The 27191-nt window shown below is 33.7% G+C and overlaps 1 protein-coding gene across 1 annotated transcript in view; it reads left to right on the forward strand.

Annotated features, from left to right (window-relative positions):
• The window catches only part of LOC112958030 (formin-like), a 117239-nt gene that overhangs the window by 25161 nt on the left and 64887 nt on the right, over window positions 1-27191 (forward strand). Inside the window, exons 5-7 of the mRNA XM_026051834.1 lie at window positions 7429-8210; window positions 10166-10316; window positions 19641-19728. Of these exons, the coding sequence (XP_025907619.1) occupies window positions 7429-8210; window positions 10166-10316; window positions 19641-19728 (1021 nt within the window). The remainder of the gene's footprint in view (window positions 1-7428; window positions 8211-10165; window positions 10317-19640; window positions 19729-27191) is intronic.

Consider the following 27191-nt stretch of genomic DNA (forward strand, 5'->3'; position numbering starts at 1 on the left):
TTGCATCTCATAAACAGAGAATTTTAGTAATATGTTTTATAACTGGAATGCTCAATATAATTCCTCAGTTAAGCTATTAAATGAAAATTTGAAGATTTGCTATGATTTTTAGATGTATAATCATACTTGGCATATCAATATTGAAGCAGGGGTTTGGACTAGACGATCTCTAGATGTTTTTCCAACCTTAACCTTAATTCTGTGATTCTGTAATGTGCAGTTTTAATTTCAGTCTTGAATAATCATGCAACTTAATTTTTGGAAAAATAATTTCATATTTTAAAATGTGTGATCAGATAGCTTATATCATTGGTTTATATTGGTATGTTTTAGATTAGATATTTAAATGTTTTAGATTTGGACATTTGCCTCAGATTGAGATCCTTCCTGTTGGGTGTTTATAGAATTGGTAATTGTTCCAAGAATCATAAATAATTCTCTGTAAATAGTTTCAGGTGGCCTTAAATCAGAGGTTATATTTCATAACAGATAAAATATATATTTTCAGAAGAGGTATTTCAATTACATAAGAAGCAAATTAAGTCTTAAAATGGATTTTAGGTCATCTGTAGTGCTGTATATGAGCAACTGTGCTTATAGTATTTTATAAATTTTTTGCATATTGCAATATGAGTTAATAGTTGACTATAGTAAAGATTTTGTATTGAGAAACTATTTGATTATCAGATTATTTCTTAACCACACAAGCACTAGTAATAATTAAATAACAAGATACTCAAAATACATATAGATATATATACACACGTATAGCTGTTTTTATTTGCCTACTTTGGGAAAACTTCCTCCCACATCATTTTGCTTTATTTCTTCTATCTATGAAAGTTTATTTTGTGTTTTTAAATAGCAACTTGAACTACAAAAGGATACATAACAAATACACATATCCTAAATATTAATGTAGACTTCTGGAAATGTTTAAGAATGGTCACTTGTTTAGCTTACTTTCTTACTGTTGACTATCAGAAGAACCCTTACTTCATGCCTTTGAATATGTTGATATGCCATATGTAGCTGATTATATTTGATGAGGTACTTGTTAGAGAGGAATTCTGACTTTTATGCAAATTGGCACAGGTTTAATATTTTCACTGAAATATCCTTGCATTGCTAAATCTCTGGTGGTTGTTAAAATTTAAAACAAATGTATGTTTTTCAAGGACAAAGTTTAAACAAAAAATAACTTTTGTTCTGTGTCAACACAATATAAGAATAAATGTGTGAGCTGTTCCAAAATATGAAGATGAAATTACTTAAAATGAATGAAAACAAAAAATCGGAGCCTGTATGGAAGAAAAAAAGTTCTGTTTTTCACTCTTTTAGGCACCGTATTTTGAACAAAATGCTATATTTTTTCTCATTAGGCAGTGAAGAAATACATTCAAACAGCAATTCAATAGTTCTTATCGATTCTTTTCTGAGGGTATTTCCACTCATAAAATATATTGTACATGAAAGCCTCATACCCTGAGATATTTTGGGTCTTCTTTGTTCTTTCTTTTTTCTTTTCTTTTTTTTTTTTCTCTTTTTCTTTTTCTTGGCTTTGCACAAGTAACTAATTAGATTTAACAATCTCTATAAAGTCAGAGAAGGGAATAAGATTGAGCTCACTTTCTCTCTACTGTGTTGTTTTTCTAGGCTAATTAGAGAAAAACTAGTAAAAGCATATGCTTCTCAGTTTAAGATGAGGTCTGTCTCTGATATACAGAGAACAGATTTGTTCATTAAAGATGTGCTATTTTTACACAGTTACTTTTCAGAGTAGAATTGCATTGTAAACATTAGTGATAAAAATATTATGTATTACCTGTGAAGCATTAGCTTGCTATTTCCAAATAAGATCTGCATATTGATTGTTCTAAGCAGTGTTGTAGAGAATTTCTTTTTTATGCCTTGTAATAATAGTTCTCGGGCTTTGTGGTATGAATAAGTCTTGATTAATTAAAAGCCAGTAGCTAAATTTTGAATACAGATCATTGTAGATATTAATGATTTCCTCATATTGATACATATGAATTCTTCTAAAATTTTTTCCTCAGAACAAGTCCATATCATGATCAGAAAGTCTTGTTCTTTGACTTGATTGTGTCAAGTCATATATATGAGGCAGTAACACAACAAATATAATTTACCCATTTAATTGACTATATTGACCATAGACTTGAATTTTCCTGTCACCTATTAGAGCACATAGAAAATAATAATCTACATCGATATTAAAAGATTTGTCCATGTCAAATTGCATTATCATTTCAAAAAACTTTAGACAACGCCAATTACATTTTGAATGAGAGAATTTAGTCCTTTTTTGTTTGTGATGAATTATATACTCTACCATCTGGGTCTGTCATGCTAAAAGAAGTACAATATGCTGATTCTACTTTTGTCTTTTCTTCCTCCTCCTGACCATATGCTTCAGATCTCTGAATCTCATGGGACTAAGGCTGAGGTTTCTGTATTATTTCAGAAAATACCTTTTCTTGCCTTTCTTTTCTTTGCTGTCTAAAGTCACATAACAGGTGCAAAAAGCATACTCCTGGAAGTCACTCGTAAAACAAAACTGCATGCAAAGAGAAAAAAAATCAGAAGACAGCAGAAAAACTCCTCATATATTCCAAATTACAGTGTATCAATATTTTTGGGTATTTGCCCAATCACCTATTTGTTTTATTGCAATAGCAGGTATTTTAGTAAGAGTTTGGAGGCTGATTTTTGCTCTTCTTTTACCCATTGACAGTGGTATATTTCTATGAAAAGGTTAATACATACTTCTAATTTTATATACATATAATTTTATTTTATATGTATATAAAATATAGATATATATAGACATATATTTTATATACACACATATAAATACATATATATTATATGTATATAAAATATATACATATATTTTTATTTATATATATATATACATATATATATATATAAAAGAACAGAGTCAATCAAGACCGTTCATTTGGTGAAGTGATTCTATTCAAGGACACTAAAAGATGGAGTGAATACGGTGTCCCATTCCAGTGGCAGATACAAGACAAAACCTTGAGAAATTAAAAAAATTACTTAATCGTGAATGTAGTTGTACAGATGCAATACAAGACTTGAATAGTAAATAGGCAAGGCCCTTATTTGGCCAGAATTGGACATGCAAAAACTCTGCAAAAACATGTATTTCAAGAAAAGTGGAGGAGAGGCAAAATAAACTTACAAGGGAGGGTTTCAGAACTAAGTGTTTGTTTATTGAATCTCTTTGAACTGAATCTAGGTGGATAAATGGAGCTCATGAAAGAATGGAAAAGAGGTACATCAGCCAGGAAGGCTAGTTTTAGAAATCAGCATTTGATGGACAGCTGTGAACAGTCAAGCTGTGTAGTGCAGCTCAACTAGCTGAACTTGAAAGATACAGCCAAAGATTCCTAAGCTGTAGACGTGAAAAGAAACTAAAGAAAGAAGAGGAGCCCTTCCTCTTTGAGGATCCAGTGAGATAAGAATAAAACTAATGTAGATAAACCTAGAAAATGAATGCTGAATATGCTGCTCCAGATTGTAGTAGCAGTGACATAGAGACAGCATCCTTCTCAAATTGAACACAGCGCACCATTATTCTACCAGCACCCTCTAGAGCACAATGATAACTGTTTTTATTACTTATGACATTTCTGTTTATATATTCTAATACAAAGTTGTTGACTCATGATCAGTTATGATCTGCCATGCTTCTCAGATCTTTTTCCTGGAGAATTGCCATACTACTGATTATTCCCTTCAGTGGCTATGTGTGCTGCAGTTCTCTCTCTTTTTTTTTCTTTCTATATTATATTATGGTTTTCTTCAAACCACTTCTTTGTGTGTTAAAATTATTTTTAATTCCAGAACTACTCTTCAGCATACTAGCATGGCATTGTTTGCATGCATCTAGAATGCAAAATAGTACTCCAAAAATTGACAGGACATCCTTGAAAGACTGTATGAAGGGAAGGCGAGCTTTCCAGTAACGTATTGTTGTGTGGATCAGGTTTAAAATACGCAGAAGATGCTTTCAAATTAATACCTGAATTCTAATTTCAATTTATGAAGGTTTTTCCAGTACTTGATAATCTGCATTTATTTGTATGCTTATATATTCTTTTGAGCTGGGAATTTGAAGAGAGAATAACAATATGAGTTATTAGCTGAGCTAATAACTCAGCTGTTGCTGATAATGATAATCTGTAGGTTATCATTAAGCTACATAATAATCATCATAAGTTCGACTGTCATGGAAGTTTAGGCAGCTATAAGTAACAATTGTGTGTGTGTGTGTACAGGAGATGAGGAATAGCTTATAAATAACTAGATAATGTCACTACTTGGCTAGCAAGAGTTCTGGGCGCAGGGAGAACTCAGTGGTGATTTACTTGCAAGACTGGAGGGCTTAATTTTATATATGCCCCGAAAAAAAGGTAAATTAATGCTACAAGAATGTGAAATGGTCAAGGGAGTACAAAAATGTGTTTCTTGCGCTACAACAAGCATCCAACAGTTTGTTGGATGATGGATCTACATAAACATCCCAATTTTGTCTTGGATGAATGGTGCTGGGAAGCAGGCAACTACACACTTCTAAAAAGTTAGCAAAGTGGAAAATGCATTTTTCAGCTGAAAAAGAAAAGTTATCCTTTATATGAAAAACATTCTCTTGTACACCCCCCACATTATTCTTCAGAACATCTTTCTTTCATTTTGTACAGACCTACACTGACTGATAGGTTGCCAAATCCTGTACCCTTCTGCAGGGATAAATCATATTTATTCCTGCAGCATAGGGTAGCTTTTTAAGCTCCAGTTTCCAGCCATCTTAATCATACCTTCCCTTCCTTTCACATCTTGTTTCTTACTGATGAAAAATTCATTCATTTCATTCTGCTTAAGATAGCTGTGACCAAACTACGGTATTGTTATGATAGTCATTGGTTATTCATCTTAGAGCAGTTCCCAAAGACTCCAAGAACCTAATGCAGGAGGTGCTATATGGCAGACGCTGTAGATTGTTAAAATGTCAATAGGTCACTGGTAACACGATATTGGGTATTTTGATAATACTGTACTAGTAATGCCTGTAGATATAAATTTATCAAAAAAAAAAAAAAAAAAAATCATCCCGGCAGCCGTAAATATGTTCTGTAGTTATCATAAGCATTTTGAAGCATTGATGAATACTTGCAAATGAAATTGCAAGTTTAGGTAGACATATATAATAGAAGTTTTGTTTTTATTCTGCAGAAAATCAATCATTGTAGCTTTCAGTACAAATTCTAATTCATTAATAGAGCAAGTAGAATTCACTTTTTTGTTGTTGTTTTGTTACAAATACTGACATTTATTTAAACTGAAAAAGATTTCAATATTACTTAACTGTATTGTACTGAACAAGATTTGTTTTGGAATGTAATATAATTAAAACCAATATTTTTTATTATTTATTGCAATTTTATATTGCAGTCAAATCAGACTGATCTTTTCCATTGATGCACTGGTTTCTCAGTGCATCGTTTTTGTTCTGCTTCATTTTACTTTTTGTGCTCAGAAATTTAGGCTCTAATTTTCTTCATAATAAGTTCTATTATTTTTATTGACAGAAAATAATGTTCCAAGTGTGTGATGGTTTTATGCTTTCTTTTGCATTTTACTGTCACCTGTAGGATAATTTTCTTTGAGCTTAAACAACCTTTATGTTGTATATTAAAGACCATAGACTTGTGATTAAAAAAGTATATAATACTTCAACAGTTCCTTTCATGTCCTGTTAAATCTAATAAGTAGTTTTGTTAAATACTCTGCTTGTTTTACAGTGTGTTTTTTAAGGTGATTTAAGATTTACAACTTGGAAGAACTTTACCATTTAAAGTAATTTGTTCTGTTAGGCAGTTTTTGATGTACAGTGGGGGGAAATGCTATGATAAACAAAATTATTGAATTCCCTAGGGCCAACTTACTTCATTGCTTCATTTATGGATCACTGTGCTGAATTAAAAAATAAAACTGTTTGCTCTGGAACAATTCAAATAGCAGAAAATGTTAAAGTAGTTGAACTGATTAGTGATTAAACTGAATCAGAATAAATTTTGATAGAGTAGCAATGTGTGAAGAGAGAGAGAGAGAAAAAAAAAAAAAAGCCAAGTCAAAAGTGACCTAATGACCTAATTCTTCTGTAAAACTAATTGGAATTTGGTTATTTACAATACAAAGTATGCTTAGATAATCTTTGCAATATTTTCAATTTGATTTTCTGCCATCATATGTGTTGGTTAAGAAAAGGAACATTTTGTATCCAATATCTTCAGATTGTTTACTTCATGCATTTGGGAATGCTTGCTTTACAAATATTTTCTTTTGCTTTCCTTGTCATTTCACTATGATGTGTTTATTATCTGCATAATTCTTTTGGTAGACATAAGGGAGGATAAACTTCTATTTTAAAAAACTGCAGTTTTACGTGAGGATAACTTAGCTATCGGAAGCAATTTAGCAGATTGATGAGAGTAATGGAAGTTGATTACATTCCTGTAAGAAATAATATATATATGTAGGAGAGTTGCTATCTTGAATAGCATTATTGTATTGGATTATTTCAAGAAGATGTTGTGTGTGCAATGTTTCATATTTTACGATGTATGGTAAGAAAAAAAATTTTTTTTCCTTACATATATATATTCCTGAGACATTTATTTAATCTTGTTTTTAACTCCTTGAAATCCTCTTAAGTCCTTTCTTGTGCATCTAAGATTCATTTTACTGAACTGTATATTAAATGATACTTAGTAAAATTAAAAGGCAGTTTTAATCTAATAGTAACAGTAAATATAGAGGAGAATTTTTGTCTGTAATGTCTGTGAATTTACTTCTAATACTTGTAATAGATCTTCCTCGCTGAGGAAGTGTATATTTTAATTTGCTTATCTCGGAACATTTTCAACTTCTCTTCTATATCATGTTGGTTCTCAACATGTTAGTTAGTCTAGTGTGTTAGTTGTCATATTTATGAAATGTGATATTCAGTGAAGTCATATGCCATTAAGTACAATACTATTGAAAATAACTATTTTTTTCTCCTAGTGAAAAATGCTAAATATTGCATTCGACAATTTAAAAAACTGTTTGTTTTTGTCAACAAAAAATTGTTCTACTTGCTTATCTACTTACTTTCACTGAAACATGCATTGTTTACATTTCATTAAAATACAAGAATTGCCTAATTATGTACTAGCTTACAATAAAACTCCTTAGAACTGGGAAGGTAAAATCTTTTCATCATTGTAGTTTCCTTAACTTAAGAAAATGATCTAAATGTGAAAATGCATAATTACTGCAGAATAATCACTTTGGCAAAATATTCATACTGAGGGGCTTTTTCTTGTTGTTTTGCAGTCTCAGTTTGAACTCAGGGTATTCCATATTCGTGGAGAACATGCTGTATCTACTGCACAGCTTGAGGAAACTATTGCACATCTGAAGAATGAACTGGAAAATAAATTAAATCGAAGAAATGAAGCGGCAAGGGATATTGGTGTATCTACTGAAGATGATAACCCACCAAAGACGTACAGAAATGTGTACATACAGACTGACAGAGAAACTTTCATAAAGCCTAACGAAGAAGAAAACAGAACTGTGAGAAATAACCAGACAGTACCCAAAAAACTTAATATTTCTTCTTTGACTCATAGTATTTCTTCCCAAAGTGAAAATAAGGAAATATGTTACAATGTACAGTCTTCAGAAAGTGGCTTATCCTGTCAACCAAAACAAAACCTGCCTCTTCCTTCACCACCTCCACCTCCTCCTCTTCCTCCTCCCCTTCCAGATTCTTCACTACCAGCATTAGTCCCTCCAGCACCACCTTTACCACCAGGTCTGAATTCATTGTCATCCCACCTCGGACCTGCACCAGCACTGCCACCTCTGCTTTCTGAAGAGAGTAGGAGTTTTCAAGCTTCACCACCACCACCACCACCACTTCCAGGCCTGGGCCCTCCTGTTCCTCCTCCACTGCCTGGACCTGGGTTGCCTCCACCCCCTCCACCTCTTGGGCCTGGATTCTTTTTTAATAGCACTTTATCTTCTAGCCATGGTCCTCGGAAACCTGCCATTGAACCTAGCCGTCCAATGAAGCCTTTGTACTGGACCCGCATACAATTACAAGGCAGCAGGTAAAATATGTTTATTTGGATTTAGAGATGCTCTTTATGTACTCTCATATATGGGCATATAAACTGCTTAAGCCTTAATAACAAAAAGTAAGCAATGCAGGAACACGAAACAAAATCAGCTATAGGGCTATGGAATTTAATATTAGAAGAAAATAAAAATGGAATTGATTTAAGAAGCCTAAGAATAGACATAGTGTTAAAATATTAAATATAAGTAATATATATGTGCTTTGCGGCAGAAGGGAGTTTTTTAGTTTCTTTACAGAATATCAGAGTACTCCTGGAGAATTCCAGCTATTGGTCTTCTAGTAGCAGAAGCACCCAAATATGTTGATTGTTTTAGAGTAAGCATTTAAAAGAAAAGCCTGTATGGGAGATACTTTAAAAAAAATAGAAATTGAAATGGTAGAATTTGACTAGAGGAGAACTTTGAGCTTCATTTACTTTTGCTTTCCAGGCACTTTAGATGAAACCATGTTCAGAGCACCAAGTGTGTGATTGCCTGTGATTCCAGCCCTAGAAACAGTTGCATGGGGGTTAAGTTCTGTGTCAAATTCTGTGGGAGCAAGAAAAGGAAAGTACATGCATAAATATTTGCAGGGATACATGCTATAAGCATCAAGGTACCTACAAAGTGTAGTAGTTTAAAAAAAATAATAGTTTTATGTTACCAGTCTTACTATTTCTTGTGTTGATAAAGCTGGTTAACTCCAAATAAAATGAAATTGCTGCTTAACATCTGAGGTATAAAACAGTCTAATCATATATACTTTTTTAGCAAATTTAATTTCGATATGACATACATTCTGTTTGTAAAGATTTCTGTGGCTGTGTTTGTTATACATTGATCCATGTGTACACATGTGTACTGCCCCAGTGGGATGTGGTTTCAATATATTCTGGTACTTTGCATGTTACTGTTTTATCTAACACGTCTGTCAGGAACAAAGAGTTATTGAAATGTCAATTGTATCCTTTTGATGGAGAATTAGAAGAAATCAAATGTTTTTGAACAGGAAGTTCAGCAGTTGTCTTTTCCCAAATTGCTAGTATGTGATCATGATCCAGTATCTTGAGAGTTGGTATTAGAGCTGGAGAGTTCTTCAAGGGTCTACTACTTGGAGCAGCAGCTGTCCCAGACCTGTCCTAGATCTTGCAATGAACCCACAAAGCTGGGTCCAAAGCAAGAGGAAGGCCTAAGGCTGTTCTTCAGGGACATCCCTCTAGCTAATGTCAGCAAGTGTGACCCTGTCGAGCTGTTGATACAGAAGAGGGTGCTGCATCGTGCTGTTGCTGAAATGTGCACTTGAGGGATAAAGAGAAACAGTTTGAAATATGAGGGAAAAAAATTATTTGAATACTTGCAGTTCCTTTTCCCCTTACATGGCCAAGTATTGCGTTCAGTTGCAAGTTGTATCTGAAAAAGAGTATGTTTGGTGACAGTAGCTTATAGGTGTTTTCACTCCTTTTTCCTTGTTGCAAAGTTTTCAATTGCCTTTTAGTGACATCTGCTGGAGAAAGTGCAGCCACTTGCTATGGACAAGCGTGAAATGAGCAGTTTGCAGATTGTTTTGTTCCACATTTTTCTCCAGTATTGCAATTTTGAAACAAAAGTCACTTTAAATTGAAACAGCTATTTGCAGAACTGCATGTCATTTTTCCCAACTCCAGATGAAATAAGAAAATTGTGTTAAAAAGTTGCAAATTGTAAATAATGATTTTTTTAAAATTATTTTTTAATCCCTATTTAAGATACACAGTGTAGTTAGTGAATGGAACAGGATACTGTTTAGTCTTATAAAATCCTGTCCACGTAACTATCTCAGTTTCTCAAACCAGCAACAAAAAGAAATCCAAACAAGAATAAAATATTGGTAAAAAATGAAGTGAACTAAGTCTGATGCAAATGATCCCAAACTCTATGAAAACATTTTCTTACTACTTTCTATTTATAGGAAAACTGCTATGCCAACATTGTGGGATTCACTGGAAGAACCTGATTTACTTGACACAACTGAGTTTGAATATTTATTCTCCAAAGATACTGCTCAGGAAAAGAGAAAACCACTGTCAGAGACTTATGAAAAAAAAACAAAGGCCAAAAAGGTATTTTTTGTTTGTATTTGCTGTTTTTCACTGCTTAGCTTGCACGTCAAGAAAACTTCTAAAGGAAACTTTGTTAAAACAAGAAATAATAAGTGGTTTTGTGAATCTCATCTTAAAGTAAAACAAATGAGACTGCTGATTCAACCTTACCTAGATAATGGAAATCTGGAATATTTTTTACCTTGGAAAAATTACTACCTATGAAAATAGAAGTTCCATATGCCAGTGAGGTAGAGAAGACCTCTATTAGCCTATAGGCTAACTGACCGAAAATTTTTATATCTCTAAAAGTGAAAATATTTCAGACCATAACTCTTCTAGGAATAATTTATAATTAAACAATTAAAAAGCAAGTTTTATATTTTAATATTTGATTTATAATTAAAGACAAAATTATATTATTTTGTCTAGCAAACTTCTCTCCCAATAAAGATGGGAAAAGCACAATATACGGCAGTATAGTACAGCCAGTGCTATATGTTTTGAACATGTAGTGCCAAAGTGTGATTTTCCACATCAGTATTTGGTATTAGTATAACTAAACAGTTGTGTCAAGAAGGCACAAGAAAATCATGACTTTGAAGATTTTGCAGTAGCAATGACATTATCATACCTCAGATGTTGTCTGCTTTGGGTATGGTCTGTTAGAGAGAGGGCTTATTCTTTTCAATTGCTGTGTCCAGAAAGGACAGAAAAATGGTGCGAGCCCAAAAAATCCTAATCTCAATAATGACTGACTTTGTTTTCATAAAACTACATAGTTATATATAAATGTGTTTAAATATATACTGTCTCATAAATTAGGGTTTACCTGCGTGAAACCACAAGCGGGCACTTCGTGTGTAATCTAGTGCAGTCTAGTTCTTTTCTTTAAATATTTTGTACATATAAGAAACTTAGCAAAATCAGATGAGCTGAAACATCTTTGTTAATATACTTTATTTAAAACATACAAGCTAATGGGGATAATACAGAAAGAGAAGGGAGTGGAGAGGGGAGAGGCAGTTGTAAATAAACTTAAACCAGTTGTTAAATGTTAAGGTCCTTTAAATATTAGATTTTGGTTAGATGTGCCTGTCCTTTTGGAAAATATCTTTATATTGTACTGTGCTTCATTTCTCTCATGCTTTCTGTCAGCTCTCAACTTCTCATGACATTTTTTCAACAAGGATATCTGTCTGGTGGGGGATTGGAAACGAACTTTTTCTGTGTTCAGAAACTTGTTCTCGTCTGGCCTAATGAAAGGAAGAAAATCAAGGATGAATTGAATTGTATAGTCTGGCAAAAAAAAAAAAAAAAAAAACACCCTTCATGCAAACATAAAAGTTTATTTTGAATCTGGTTTTGTTAATCTTACACGGTCACTTTTAGCTGACTCATTTTGTTCTTTTTCTTCTTATGTTCTCGTAGAAAAGTCCAGAGCAAGATGGAGGTACAGCCAGAGAATCTGGAGTAGTATCTTTGGAATGGATAGAGGATTTTGCTTAATAATATGTCATTACTTAAGAGTAGTCAGATTGTCCAGTGAGCGCTGAACATAAGCATCAAGTAGGGGGAAATACTGGAGGTTTTGCATAATTAAACAAGCAGATTGGACTAGTTCCTAGTATATGCTGTAGAAATTGATACTCATTTTTGCATAAACAGTGCCAATTAATATAACTTGTTCAAAAACTTTCTACAGCTTTAAAATCTTCTCAGGCGTCAGACTTTACTGTTAGCTCCTATTCACTATTTTTACATTTCCAGTACAAACATCTTGCAAATGCATTACTAAATGTTTTGTTAGCATTGACCTTTTCCCTTGTGCAAACATTGTCCTATTTCGTTATACAAACTTATACAAACTAGTTGGGGCTGCTTGAAAGACCAATAGGTGGTGCAGGATCTCTTGTTATAGTATGACTGCTTAAAACTCTTCTACTTGAATCAGAATTAAATCAACGCCTTACGGTCAAGGTCCTTGTGCAATTGAAAGTGAGGTTCTGGCTTTCTAATTAGAGGGACATTGTTTTTTAACTTGGTCTCTATAAAACTGAGGAGACTTCAGCATTAAGTGCCCTGAAAAATGATGGCTAACTTCTTTACCACCTATTTACATTTCTCTTGCAGTTTCAAATGAAAATCCAACAACTCATTTTATTCTCAGAACTATTTTTGTGACACCAGTGGTAACAATCGTTATACCTAGTAAGCATAAGGAATACTAATGTGCAAAACGTCACGTGGAGCTTATAGAAATTTCACTTTATTTTTGTATCTGTGCCTGTTTGGGGAACAACAACTTCGTATAGCACACATCTTAGAGCAACACAGATGAGAAATATTCACCACCTACCATGTTGATATGTGAACATAAGTATTTCTTTTAAGCTAATAAACTCAGCCAGATCTTAGGTAAGAACTGCATCTAGCTTGGGTAAGGAATCAGGAGGTGAGAATGATCGTAAGTCTAAAAGTAGTCTCCGAGAAAATAAAAAACTAGTGATCCTAAATGCTTAATCTGGAAGAGGAGGTTAATGTTCTCAGAAAGCAGAGCACCTTTCTTTTCTTTTAAAAGAAAAAAAAAAAAAGAGGAGCTTTACTACTAGGGAAAACTTATTTCTTCCTTCTTTCCATTATCACAATTCTGAGAGTCAAATAGAAGGCATAAAGTACAGTTTCTATCCATTTTCCTATGGATAGAAGAGCAGAAAATGGCTTAGTGAGTTGCATTAGTTTGTACAGGCTATCATGGGTTTATATTTGGCTTTGATAATGTTAATTTTATTTTCCAAACATTATGATTCTATGAGAATGTAAATTTTAGAATTTGAAATAGTCTTTAACAAATAAGGTATTCCAACAAATGTGTAGGGAAAGAAAAGAAGGAAGAAAATTAAAAACCTTCTTGCACCAATGAAAAAGTAACTTCTTAAAAGAGTGCCTAAAGAGTGATTTTAATAATGTTTTTAGGTGCTTAAGAAAAAAGTAGTACCTTCTATAGTGGTACAATGTAAGCTTTATATAATTTAAATGTTACTGTAGTTTAATTGAAGGTCAGATGTACCTTCCAGTACTTGTATATGTACTTGAAGTTTGGTCTAGTAACACTTACCTAGTGCTTAGAAGCTCTGTAAAGTTTCTGGCTGCTCACGCTTCTCTGATGGTGCCCTGCTTTGCAAAATGCAGTTGCTTTGGAATAACCTCTCTTTATTCCACAGTGCGTCCTCTGAAATATCTCAGGAAACCTCTGTCCTTGTGCATTTATGTCCTCTGTATATATGTAGTCATGAGAAATTCTGAAGAAGTGTACTGAAAATGATCAAATATTCTCATGTCTTATGTATTAGGTCTTGAATGCAGAATTTGTCCTTTTTAGCAGCACAGAATTTGCAGTCAAGATGAATGGTTTGGTTTTGTTCCAATATGTGAAGAAAAGTGTGCAATATATTCAGAAGTGAATACATAAAATTATTTTCTCATGAGAAGGGATTTTTAAAGTAAATTAAAAAGCATTTTAAGTTTATATAAGGTAATACAGTTAACTTTTTGGGTGTGACAGGTGAAATGGAAAGGAGGAAATTGCTTGTTTGTATGTGGACTTTCCCACAAACGTAGATGTATAAATAACATATTTCTGTGGGATTAAATGCCTAAGCTCAGTAGCACTATTCTAAAGTACCTGTCTGTGCAGCAAGAAAAGTCAAAGTTTTTGGAAAAAACTAAAGAAGCAGAACTGTTTAATACCTGAATATGGATCAAAGTGATTTCTCTCTGCTTTTGGTTAATTGAGTTTGATTTACCTAAATATATCTTACTGTTATCAGGCATCTTGACAGCGTACATTGGGGCTAAATGGATTTATGCCGTATAAAGGCATTACAGTATTCAGGGGAGATTTGTTCAAGAGAATCTAGCTGGTACAGCTTCCAAAATGACATAAAAGTCATTGCTCATGTAAATCAAAAAGCCTTGCTATAGAAGGTTGTTTGGGTATATAAAACTTAAATTTCAGTATTGATTTTCGTGGACATTTAGACTCCAAGTACCTTTTGAATACAACTCTTATTTTTAAAATCAACTTTATCAGGGCACTGATATGCCTTTGAAAATGTCACTATTTGTCTAGATTGTTTTCAGTCATCACAGTCATCATTTCTAAATTCTTACATGCTTAGCTTTTACTTACAACACTCCCATTAAAACGTTTATGTCTGGAAATATGCTGTTAATTTTAAAAGATATATATATATGTATAAAAAATTGTAAATAGACTTCAGCTATGAATTTTTATGTTCAACTGTAAACAGATGGTGTACACAATCATTAAGGTCCATAGCTGTTTATGCACCAAAACCAGTTAAGCATATAAAAACACCTATCTATTTTATTGAAAAGCATTTTGTTGTTTTTGAAAGAACTTTTCTTTCAATGAATTTGAATAGGCTTTGAAGCATCTAACATCATTTCCAGACTTTTAAGGTCTTGTATGGACTCTTTTCCATGTCAGATGAAACATTGAAGTTCTATATGCAAAGAATTCCAGCTTTCCTCATTCCAAACAGTTAATGTTTCCTGTACATACACCTTCATTTTTTTTTTTTTTTTAAGTTATTAGGTATGTGTAGTTCTTCTCAAGCCATAAGTTTTATCTCTCCTGATCCAACTGTGGAACTAAGGTCTGTTCACCTTATTTTATTTGAAAGAGGTTAGTACCAAGCAGAAGATGGCTTATCATCATGTGTTGCACTGTAATGCCTTATAAGCTTGAAAAAGAGGTAATTTAAGAAAGAAAAATTCTTTCCTATATACTTACTTTATATGTACTCACTAAATGCTTCAAGAGCAACACATATTTCAAGGATGTATTCGTCTTCCAATTTTTTTTCAAAGTTAGCCATGCTCCCCAAATCAAGTATTTTCTATATCATTTCAAGAAACAGGATAGCTGGATGCTTGTGATGCCACTCTGTCTTCATCTTGTGAAGAAAATGGGTAAATGTCAAGTAATTTGTGTCAGGTGTATGCTCTAAATGAAAGTCCATCAATCATTTTTGGCTCTTTAGTGCAATGATTATCATATCAAAGACGCAGGAGGACATTAAAGATAATGGCTTTTCTGTTGTCTATTATCTCTAACAGACTTCACATAATTATTAGCATGTGTTCTCATTTAAGAAGAGTGTCAATATTTTGAGCAAAGAACATTTTTTTTAACTAAAAGGGATATGTCTGTCAGCAAGTTTTTTGTCCATCTAACTAAATGAGAAATTAACAATTAATGAATTTTGTGTTTCCGCAAGATGGGCAGATATTGCGGAAGAAGTTGGAAGCTTTGCAGGGGCTGAAATACAATGACTGTCTTCAGCTGCCTGCATAAGATAATAAACAGTGTTCAAATTGGAGTAAAAGGCATAAAAAGCTGGCGCATGCTCCTCTGAGGCACTCTCACTTTTTATTTTTTCTGCCATGCTGAAAAGAATGAATTTGCATTTCCTTGTCAACCACAAATTCTAGAATCATGTAGGGTATGGAAAGTGTCTGTAAAGGGTAAATATTTATATCGTAGTTCTCTTTGTTTTTTATAGTTTTGATAGGAATGGAAACATTGAAATGTGTTTATTACCAGCTCATTTCTTGCCTCCAGTTTTATATTGAGAAACTGCTTGTGCTTTTTTGTGCTAAAAATGATGTTTTCATCCAGTAGAACTGCAGTTAGAATCACATGCTTCCTAATATATCAGAGGATCTGGATAAGCTGTAAAAATAAATCAAATAAATAAATCAAAGAAAGAAATCAAAAGGGTTAAGCTCAACGCTTCTTTGAACAGAAAAAGAAGAGATAAAGTCTAATCTTAAGCTACTGAAATCTCATCACTTGGGATGTTTATGTAGAAAGCCTTGAGGGACCTACTGACGTGCCCCTCCTGGTAGCTAGTCTTCCTCAGCTTGAATAGGGTTTCAGTAGACCACTTATGGGTTCAGGTTGCAGACTTTGCTATAAAAGATAGTGACTGGAAATGGAGGGAAATACAGGACAGCTTTTTAGCTGATTGCTTCTTTCAGTACGTTTAAAGATTATGGAAAGAACCCACGCACCAGCAGGAGGAAGGATTTAGCTTTTATTCCCCGAGTAAACTGAATCTGTATAAATTTCAGCACCATTAAGTGTTCCAGACAGAATGTGGACATTGCAGTTATGCAAAACAACGAAGTTAGTCCTATAATGGAAAATTTAACTTAGTAGCATTAAAAAATAGATAGGAATCACCACACAGGACAAATGACATGATAGATCAGGCCACCGAACGAATTGGACAACACCAGCTGTCACAGTGTGTTTGCTGAGCTTCAGGATGCTGCATGCACTGCAGCGATGCATTGGTTTGGAGGCTGGAGGAGTGGCTGGCAGCCGGGAGCCTTGCCCAGGGCTTGGACAATCTCTGCCTGCAGCTGCAGCAGCAGCCAGTGGCCTCAGCCGCGTTGGAGCGCGTCACCTGTCGCTGCCAGCCACAAGCAAGTCCCAATATGCTGAGAGGTGAACAGTGATTTTTCTTTTCAAGTATAGCCTGAGTACTGCAATGCTGTCCTTACAAACTTCCATTTTATTGCCTTATGTTTTTTTTATGACCTGAAAAACTGCTGGTGGTGGTTTTTTTTTTTTTTTTTTGTATCTGCTTTCTATTTAGAATTCACATACATACTTAATTCTGTGTCAATTGCTTCTGCAAAATAACCATATTTTGGGGCAAAATGTTTATCTTTGAAAACCTGTTCTGTGTTTTACCATTGGTTATACGTTCGTGTTGCAGAAATTTTCAAACTACACATTGTTTCTAAAATCTATGACAAAAGTCATTTCTAATTCTTCAACATCACAACTTTTTTTAGAATACTTTTATGCCCTACTTAAGCTTTTCTGTTGTCTTATTACTCCCTTCCCACTGTCTAATAAATGAAATATTAGCTTTCAGTGAGAGATTTCATTTGGCTGAAGCTATTTCAGGTACTCTGAGTCTAGTTTGGTGTCTGGTAATTGTGACCATGTGTAGATTTGTCTAAAAATGCTGTGAACATACAGTTGGCTGGGCATTCTGAAACATGAATCTCTATTATAGCTTTTAAAATTACTCTTCTTACAATGTATTTTACCAGTCTTTCAAGAAGAAAGTCTTGCTTGGTGATGTGAGCTAGATTGATCATATTTGGAGAGTATGTATATTAGTACTTAAAATATCTGAATGCAATGATTTCAGATGTTATATCATCCATAGGGGCTATAGTCTGGAAAGGTTTTGCCTCAAACTAGGCATGTCTAATGGGGTTTATGACAACCTATGAATTTGCCCCTGAACAGGGTCAACTTGGAGGTCAGCAAATGCTATACAAATTGCATACTACTCAAGCCTGTAATTATCCCTGTTAGAAGTTAATGTGCTGCCGAGTTTAGCAAATTCATGTATAGCTTCAGAAATGACCATGATAAACTGTGCAGTTCCTTGTAGCTGCTCTGAAAAATCTCAGTTAATATGATGTGATACTTGCAGAGTATTCATTTTTCAAGTGATCTGTGTTTCAGAACTCAGGAAATTAAGAACCTGAATCCTTTCTCATCTAAAGAATATGTCCTAAATAAATTATGTTATATTTCTTTTCTAGCATCCAAAATAAATACCATAGATATAGCCTGGAAGAACTTTCTCAGTATATTTTATTTGCAATATTGACAGAAAATATACAAAATCTACTTTAACATAAGTTCATTTTGACTCTCAACAGCAGGGTCATAAAGAATCTGTAAGATATTTGATGAAGGCAGCATGCACGCTTATTTGTTCATTATCCAGAACTATTTCAGTACTTTTATAAACAATAATTAACTTTATATTTTTCCTGCTATACTGTCTTTAGCATTTTTGTTTTTCTTGAATTTTTCAACTGTGACTCCACTTTTACTTACGTGATTAAGTAATTAGTTACGCTGTTAAATGTTCCTAAACCCCATTAGAAATAGGATGTAGGAAATGCTTGTAGGAAAAAATAAGTACAAAAATTTAAATTTATAAATTATAAATATAATCAGTTAATTTTCTCTAATATAAACATCTATAAGGGCATTACAGGAATAACAACTCTTTATAGTTTTGGATATTATTACATATCCAAAGATGGTTTCCCAAACAATAAAGATAAATTCGTGTGTGTATACACAAAAGTACAAAAATGTGTATATGTGTGTGTGTGTGTATATATATAAATATTTATATAAAATAGTGGAAATACATGTATGAATTTATATGTGATATATTCTAGGGAATATGCATTCAGTAACTATTTTAATTTTACATTTGAGTTAGCACTATCAATAGTATGTGTTCATCAACACTAGCAAGCTAACTGCTTGGATCTAAACTTTTTTATTTTGAAGAATTTCACATCTGTTTTGAATTTTGTGCCTTGTTACTGTCATATCTTCCTTATGATACCAATCAAAATCACAAATAAAAACAATCCAAGTGTTGTGGGAAATTCAGTTTTGAATCCAAGCTTCTTATTATCAGGTTATCTCTTCTAACATTTGAATTGCATTTCCAAAATCTAACCTCTCAATACTTTATTTATGGACTGATCCACATAGGTAATAAGGTTTTTTTTTGTTTTGTTTTGTTTTATGCATTATTTTTCATATATGACTTTTTATATTTCTCCAAAATAATTTCTATAGCTTTTACTTGCTCTTCTCCTTCTACTTCTGCTTTCTTTGCATCAGGATTATATACTAGCAAGTGTCTGTTACTGAAATAGGAACGCCATGCACAGATCCATGTAAAATGTCCATGGTGTAGAGGGAGCACGATGAGACAAGAGTGAAAGGCTGCAGTGTTGACAGGGCATAGAAAGATATTTTTCAACTTTCCTTGGTTGAGAAGAGATCCTTTGACAAAAAGATAGACTTAAATGTATTCCTTTTTGGAAAAAAAAATATCACATCATCTGAGGAACATGTGACATGCTCAGAATGTCTTAAAGAATTTCACCCCAATCTTCTAAAGAAGGAAAAAAATCATTTTAGAGTAATGATTTGATGTGTCTTTTTTGACTTGCCAGTAACATTCTGCCAATAAGAGATGAACTTCTTTACTAGATCTGATGAGACTTCAAGATTATATTTATCAGCCATTTGTTAAGGTGCAGAAGATGCAGAGAAAAGGTAGATTCTACTATCACATCTAATTAATAACAAAACTTTGAGGGTTGAAAGGACATTGTTTCTCTTTTGTGCTAATAAAACCTCTGTAGAGTGGTTATTTGATCTAAGATTATTTTGCATTATATTTGCAGATTATCAAATTGTTGGATGGAAAACGATCTCAAACTGTAGGAATTTTAATATCAAGTTTGCACCTGGAAATGAAGGATATTCAGCAAGGTAGGTCTTTCAGAACTTTTAATGTATCATATTTTACATGGATATTTTTTTCATAGCACCCTTCAGAGAATTTCTTATGGGCCTTTGTGTGTGGCCTTCTTTATGACAGCAGAAGAATCACTCTTCGAATAAGTAAATACAGCAGTTTCACCTAAATAAACTCAAGTAAATTTAGATTCATGTCTTTCTCTACCTTTTTTTTTTTTCACGTCACTTCTAATCCAGGGTTTCCTCAAAGTAGTTTCGTATTTCTCTGCTATGATTCTCCCCTTTTGCTTAAGTAAGTCCCCCACTGAAAAAAAATTCAATAGAGGTTTTATGTATAAATCTGTTGGGTTTCAAATATGCAGCCTGTATTTGTTGAATGTTTAAACTTTGCTTCATTAACCATATAAAAAGCACATCCAAAACTGAGAATGCAGCTACCATGTGGCAATCGGAAAGATGATGGCATTTTTCAAAGCATCGAGCTACTCTGTATAAATTCCATTACTGGTAGAAATTATCCGAGTTTGCCAATGTGACAGTAGAGAAATACAGACTTTTCAGAACACTTGGGTAATTCAGATTCTGCTTATGTTCTGGATTTAAAAAGGTATTGTTTAGGGATATTGTTTATTTCTTTTTCACATTTAAAAAGAAAAATATTCAGCATTTAAAACAACTGCTGGAAGAATTCAAGTTGATGTCTGCTTTTTGCTATTGTTTTCCTTCCATCACATGCAAATACTGGGTAGAGTGTTGAGATGCTGCTGGCATTGATTATTAATTTTAGAAGAGCCTTTGAGCATCTAGGACTTTAAAAGCACAAGGGCTTGCAGATGGCTCTTGGGGTGGAGGGAAACAACAGAAGAAGGAATAACTTTGTGCCTGCCAGTATTGTGTGAAAGGTATCAGAATGAGATGGAAAGAAAACCTGCCATTATTAAATATTTGAATAATTTGCTGTCAGGAAAAAGGTAGCAGCTACAATATAAAAACAGCATAGTATTCTTAAATACTCCCAAAGACATTTTTTTAACTCCTTATTTTCGTGCCATGATGTCCTATAGATCCTACTTTATCATGAATATCCGCTTGTGGCTTTATAGCTGTGTAAAGTATATATGTGATCATGCCATGTATCTTTGTCAGCTCTTTGTTCTACTTCTGTAGCTTTAAACTCCACCGTCCCCAGCCAATTAACACCAAAATTAAGAGGAAAGAAGAATTTTTTAAAATGTCTGTGTGTGTCTATACTGTCTGTAGAAGCACTTTACTTTGGATCTGTACATCCAAAATCTGTAGAAGACCTGTAGAAGCAGATTGCTTCTGAAGCAAATCGGCTGGATTTTAGTTTGCGTTGCAGAGCAGTTTGACAGTGCACAAACATCCTTCAGGAAGAAACTAAATCACATGTGCTGTAGGAACACGACAGCACTCTATACGTGGCTTTAAAGAACGTAGGGTCAGACTAGACCTGTTTGAAAGTAACACAGAATTGTGTAGACCCTGAACACTGGTCCTCAGCACCAGTTTTCTCTCTACCAATCTATTTCTGCTGCACTTGACTATTTGCTACTGTAGATTTAGGCAATTTGGTCCCACAAGTTTAACAATAATTAAAAAGATCAAGTAAGTGTCATCGCTGAAGGAAAGTTTGTAACTCATCACCTTTCCTCTTGTGAGAGATAGCAAGGGACTGGCCTGTCACCGCATGTCTTGCTCAGGGCAGCAATAGGATGTACTGCCACTTGCCTATGGGAACAGCTAGGAGATAATCTCCAAGCAACATGAGTGATTCTAAAAGAAATCTGTGTGTAGAGTCTCCCTGAGGAAAGAAAAAGCATAATTCACTAGTCTCGGGGATGTCTATATTCTAAAGATGCCTTTAGATCTTTAGAAATGCGTACTGTGTAATGAAAACAGCAGTATGGTTTTGCTGGTCCTTCTTCTAGTCTATGTTTTTGCTCTAGTTTGTTTTATTTTAGTGAACTGATTTAAATCAATTTAAATTCCAACTCCTGCTGATCAAGAGATATTAGAAAATGGCTGCTATATTAAATGCACTGGATGAAAAAAAATCATTACAGTATGCTAGCTACCTCATGCCAGCACCTCGCTGAAAACAATATAATCACTTGAGGATGAATACCAAATGAAGTACCAATACAAAGGGATATTTCTAAGAAACATGAAAACTAAGCACACCATTTGCATGCCTACTTCCATTGCATAATTCGGTACATCAAATACAGGGAAGAGAAATTGTCTTTTTCAGCTTGCAACTGACAGTGAAGAAGCTTGAAGCAAAAGAAAATCTAAGTGAAAAAACAAATCTAATTTTATTTCAAGTTGTTCTGACCATATTTGTTGAAAGGACATATTCAAATGAATTTATTATCTATTTATAATGTATTGTTTTTTCTACCATAAGTAGTAGTTATAGAAAGACAGAAAAAAACTATCCTCAAATTACTTCTATGAAAAACAGCTTCATGCATATAAATGCATGCAGAATTGCAGAGAAAAGAAGTGCAATTCCCTGAAAACTTAGGTACTACTTTGCATACTGTGAAGTTTCTGCATCTGTGGGACTTGACTCTCAAATTATTTTAAGTAACTGTCTTAACAGCATATTCTTTAGATAGCTCAGCAGTGGTAACACATGTAAGGAATCATATCTGGCACCCAGATGTTTCAGTTTGCATTTGATAATGAGCCACTTGGAGAAGGGAATCTCCCACAGATGTTTCTTCGAGAGAAAGGAGGACACCCTTTGCAGATAAATTGCTGTATCTGAGTATAGCCTAGGGAGTAAAAGGGCTAAACCTGAATAATTATTTTGGCTACCGTTGGGGCTTAAGTGATGCAGATGGACATTAAAATTCTCCTGCTGCACCTATCCAATGAACTAGGTGCTAAGAACACTAACAAATTTTATTGATGAATCTGATACTGAAGAGGGCAATATACCTTCTACTTAGACCATTAATAATAATTTCCTACACAGAAGCAGCATACAGGAAACTGTTCATCTGGATTGGATAGAATCTGTATTTATATTTAAAAAACAAATAGTGCAAATGAAATAGTGCCCAATTTTGAGATTATTTTCAAGGCTTCTTTCCTGTGTCTTTTAAAAAAATTCATGCAAAAGAGATGAAGAATGATATAAAGGAGCTTTTAGGTAAGGAATATGCTTTTAGCTCTGCAGAGTTGTAGGGGTAATCTCCTTTTCATGGCAGCACACTTCTCTATTACTTTACCTATGGGTGGATCAGCAGAAACCTTACAGCTTGACAAGCAGACTTCTGACTCTAGACTTCTTGTGTGGCTTTGCTGTTAAAACATTACAGCTTGCTTCATGGAGAGGTGGTTCAGTTCAGTTGCTAATTAGATATGCTGGTTATAACTGTATGTAAAGACCCTCTGTGGGCACTGGTTCCAGATGATTTTAGGCCCACGTTCCAGTCACTCAGGCTGTTCCCAGTATAAGTAGCCAGCAATAGCAGTGTACTGCAGCTTAGGTCATCTCTGCTAGCTTCTTGTGAGCTGCCTCTACCTACCTCCATGATGCCTTCATTTTGCAACTAAAATTGCAGGTCTCCACCTTTACAATAATGAAAATGGCTCACTAATACCCCTGATTTTTATCAGGATGCATTAATTAGATGTTCTCACATATTGGTATATGTTTTTTTTGTGTCCGAATATATGAGATGTGATAGATGACACCAGATGCATACTTTATAGAGTACTGTACGCTTCATGGCATGTTATTCCTTGCATGAGCAGGTGTAGACTTTGCTAGAACATTTACTAATGTAAATATTTAATACTGTAAGGAAAACAGAACTTATATGTGGTCAGAGTGACTACTAGCACTTGGCCTTAAGACTCTGTCTGTGCACATTTAGTATTAAAAAGAACTCTTTCTTTCCTGGATTTAAGCAATTAAATATAATGTTTGAAACCTCATTTATTAAATCAGAGTAACAGTGGCTAACCTGTAATAGCATGTGTGGTGTATTTACTGTGCATTTCAAATTCACTTGTCTTCATAAGCAATGTAAAATATCTAGGCTTCAAAATGTTCAAATCTAACAGAGCTTCAAAAATATTGGAAAGTATGTTGGAAAATGAAATCTTGGATTAAAGTGGATATAACTGAATAGAGTCTGTTAGCTGAATCCTGTTAGCTATATGAGTTTTACTGTTCCTTATATTTTCTCATACTAATATTGATAGGCAATCATTTTGATAGTAAGATTGATAGACAAAAGGCGAATCAAAACACTGGTCAAGATAACACAGAATTTGTTCCCTACACTCTTACATTTGGAGGGTCTAACTGCATCCCATGTGATGCACGCAGCACACAAAATGCCTGAAATCACATCTAAGCCTTAGTGAACAATATCATTGTTAACACTTTTCTTAGGATCTTTCAGATCCTAAATTTTATATGTGCAATTCAAACTATTCCAAAGCAACTCTAATCTGCAGACTGCAGCGTGTCCAAAATGTTTGAATCCCAACCTGTGTTTTAACTGTACTATGCAGCACAATATTGCCACTGCTCTTTTGGAAGAGTATTTTGGAAATACTTCAAGGTTAAGGAAAATGCTTTGTAATAATTCTTGCACTATAGAAAATGAGGTTAATGGGATTTCCTCTGAAATATCAGGAGGACAGTATAGATTATAAAGATTAAAAAATAAATTTAAAAAATGTGAAATTGTGTAACTTTTCTGTCTACCCTGAGTGTTACATATATACATTCCTATGCATGAAGTGCAGAGATAGCTACATACTCATCTCAGAAATTGGGAAACAATTTCCGTTAAAAGTTATTTTCTTTGTTCTAGATAATCTACAACATATGTTTTTGTGAATCTGCCTAGGGCATCTAGTCTGATGTGGGTAGGTTAACATTAGTGCCAGAGTCTTTTGCTCATGACTTCTTGCAGCAATTGAGCTTTCCCTACTCTTCTAAACCCACATTGTGCCCATGGTGCTTCTTTGCATTGTGCTTTTTAATGTTCTTGAATTGAATGGTAGTTAAATGCTGGGGGAAAGAAAAAACTTTAAATGAGTTTAGAACATTAGATCAATTTGTATGAAGCAAACTAGAACAGATTGGATATTTTAGGCAGTTTTGCCAAGCACGGATTAGTCTTTAACAGTCATAGTAACTTTCTGGTTGACTAAATCAGTCACAATTTCATTTAAGTGTGCTAAAGAGAGCCTTAATTTTCCTATGAAATGATACTTTCTCAGCAGAATATACTAGGTGAAGCCGTCAAGTGCTTCCAGGCCAAATACATGTAATAAACTTGGGAAAGCATTATTTATTTATTTATTTAAATAACATATTTCTGTTTTATTGTAAGAGACCAAATAAATAAAGTATTTTTTCATATTTTCCTCATATTCTTTGTAACCTAATTGTCAGATCAACTGGTTCAAAACTGCTGTTTGTGCGTAGGTTCTGTCAGCAGGACTTAAATCCTGATTTAACCAAAACGTACATAGTGTGAATGAGGCTGCATGTCAGAATTGGCCTTAAAACTCTGTTAGTATTTAAGGTAGTTAGGAGGAAAGAAGTATCTTTTTCGTATTAAAACTTTAAGATCTACAGTTGTGTGTAGAATGCACCCAGTATGCCTTAAATACCCAGCTTTTCTTTGGTTTATGTTTCTGAAATGATGAAATAAGGTGTGTGAAAGAAGTGGTTCAGCAGGGAATCTGTTTTTTACAGTGAGATTCACTTTTTAAAAGTCAGTCTGTTAAAACCCTTTGGTAAAAGTTTATATTTGAGGCAGTACCCTTAATATGTGAAATGCAGTTGGCAAGTATTTTTATGTGTGCCTGCTAGTTTGAACTCATGATGCTGATCTGTTTTTTGTCCTCGCTGACGGTTATTATATCCTAATGGGTGCAACCCTGCACTAATGATCCTTGTGTATATAAATTCTTCTTGTTGTGAGCAGACACCGTGGACCACATAAAAATGTTTGCCTCAATTTCCCTGCAAAAAGGGATCTCAGAAACCAGACTTGGCCAAGTAACAGATTTTTTAAAGGTAGAGGAACCCAATAAAATTACCAGCTTTTCACAGCATGAGTCTACTTCCTTTCGGCATATTGTGAGGTGTAGGTGAAATATTCTAACTGAACTGACAGTGCGAGGAAGACAGCTAACTAGAAAGCAAGATAAAAGTAAAACCCACCAATGATGATTGATATTGTATTAACTGTTAATCTATTTATTGTTTCGGAGCCTCTTTTGTAGATTTATGATACTTTACCCATATTATGTGAGTCTTGGTATAATGGAGTGTAATTCAATAAAGTAGTTATATTCACTGGATAAGGGAGAGCATTCTGAAAAATGCATCTTTTTAACATTACTAAAAATACTAATATAAAAAAAATACATGATTGAAAATCAGTTTCACTTTTCACAGAAAAAAATCAGACTTTCTTCCTTATGGTTCTAAGGAAAAAGTAAAATAACTAAAGTTTCTTTCATCTAGCATAATGGAATTTTTTTTAAGCTGCCCAAACTCAATTTTTACAACATATTGTGGAAGTCTTGCACATGCTGCACTTTAAGAAGAACATGAAGACTACTAATACACCTGTGAGTTTGGGGATAGCTTCCAACTTAATTTCCAAAATTTCCAAAATTAAAGCTTTTTATTGCTTTTTATGTAGCTTCATACTTTTTCATTTTTGTCTCAATATTTATAATGCCAAGTTGTTCAGTATGAATGAAAATACAGATAAGAGGACCAAGATGATAAAATGCATGGAGATGGAGCAGAGGATCCTGCTATAGATCCTGCTATAGATTTTGACATATATTAGCATCCCTAATATGCCAAACTTTCATTGAATTGAGTCAGAGGAGTAGATTTTTAGCTGGCAACCAGTCTGCCTTGGGGATGCTCATAATATCTGTGCTGGTCCTATAGCAAATAGTTCAGAAAATATACCTAGTTGTCCCAAAAGGTAAAATAATTCATATTATCTCTTAACATTGATCATCATTAAAGCTGTTAAAATATGTTAACGTGTGAAATTGTATTTTATTATTTCAATAGTGAATAGTTTATCATGCCACTTCAATCTTTTTTTTTTTTTTTTTTGTTTTGTTTTAATACCTGTTGTTAAGTACCGAAAAGTTAATCGGAGAGTTCAGCATAAGATAAACCTTTTTGGTTTTTAGAGCTTTATTTTTGTCTGGTTTGTCTGAAACTATCAGACATACATACACTGGTTTTCCTATTAGTATATTCTCTTTTCTTAAGCAATTAGCTGTCGTTATAACAGCCTTGTGCTGTAAAGATCTGCTATTATTGTTACATGATCTTGCATTTCTAGTATGAGTTAAAATTATCTTGTATATGACTCTGGTTTGCTTCCTTGCAAGTCAGTCTACTGAGTTGTACTAAAAAAGTACATGTTGTAGAAATA

Source organism: Nothoprocta perdicaria, unplaced genomic scaffold (genome assembly GCF_003342845.1).
Source record: "Nothoprocta perdicaria isolate Ctin4 unplaced genomic scaffold, notPer1 scaffold_8, whole genome shotgun sequence".
Classification (NCBI taxonomy): Eukaryota; Metazoa; Chordata; class Aves; order Tinamiformes; family Tinamidae; genus Nothoprocta; species Nothoprocta perdicaria.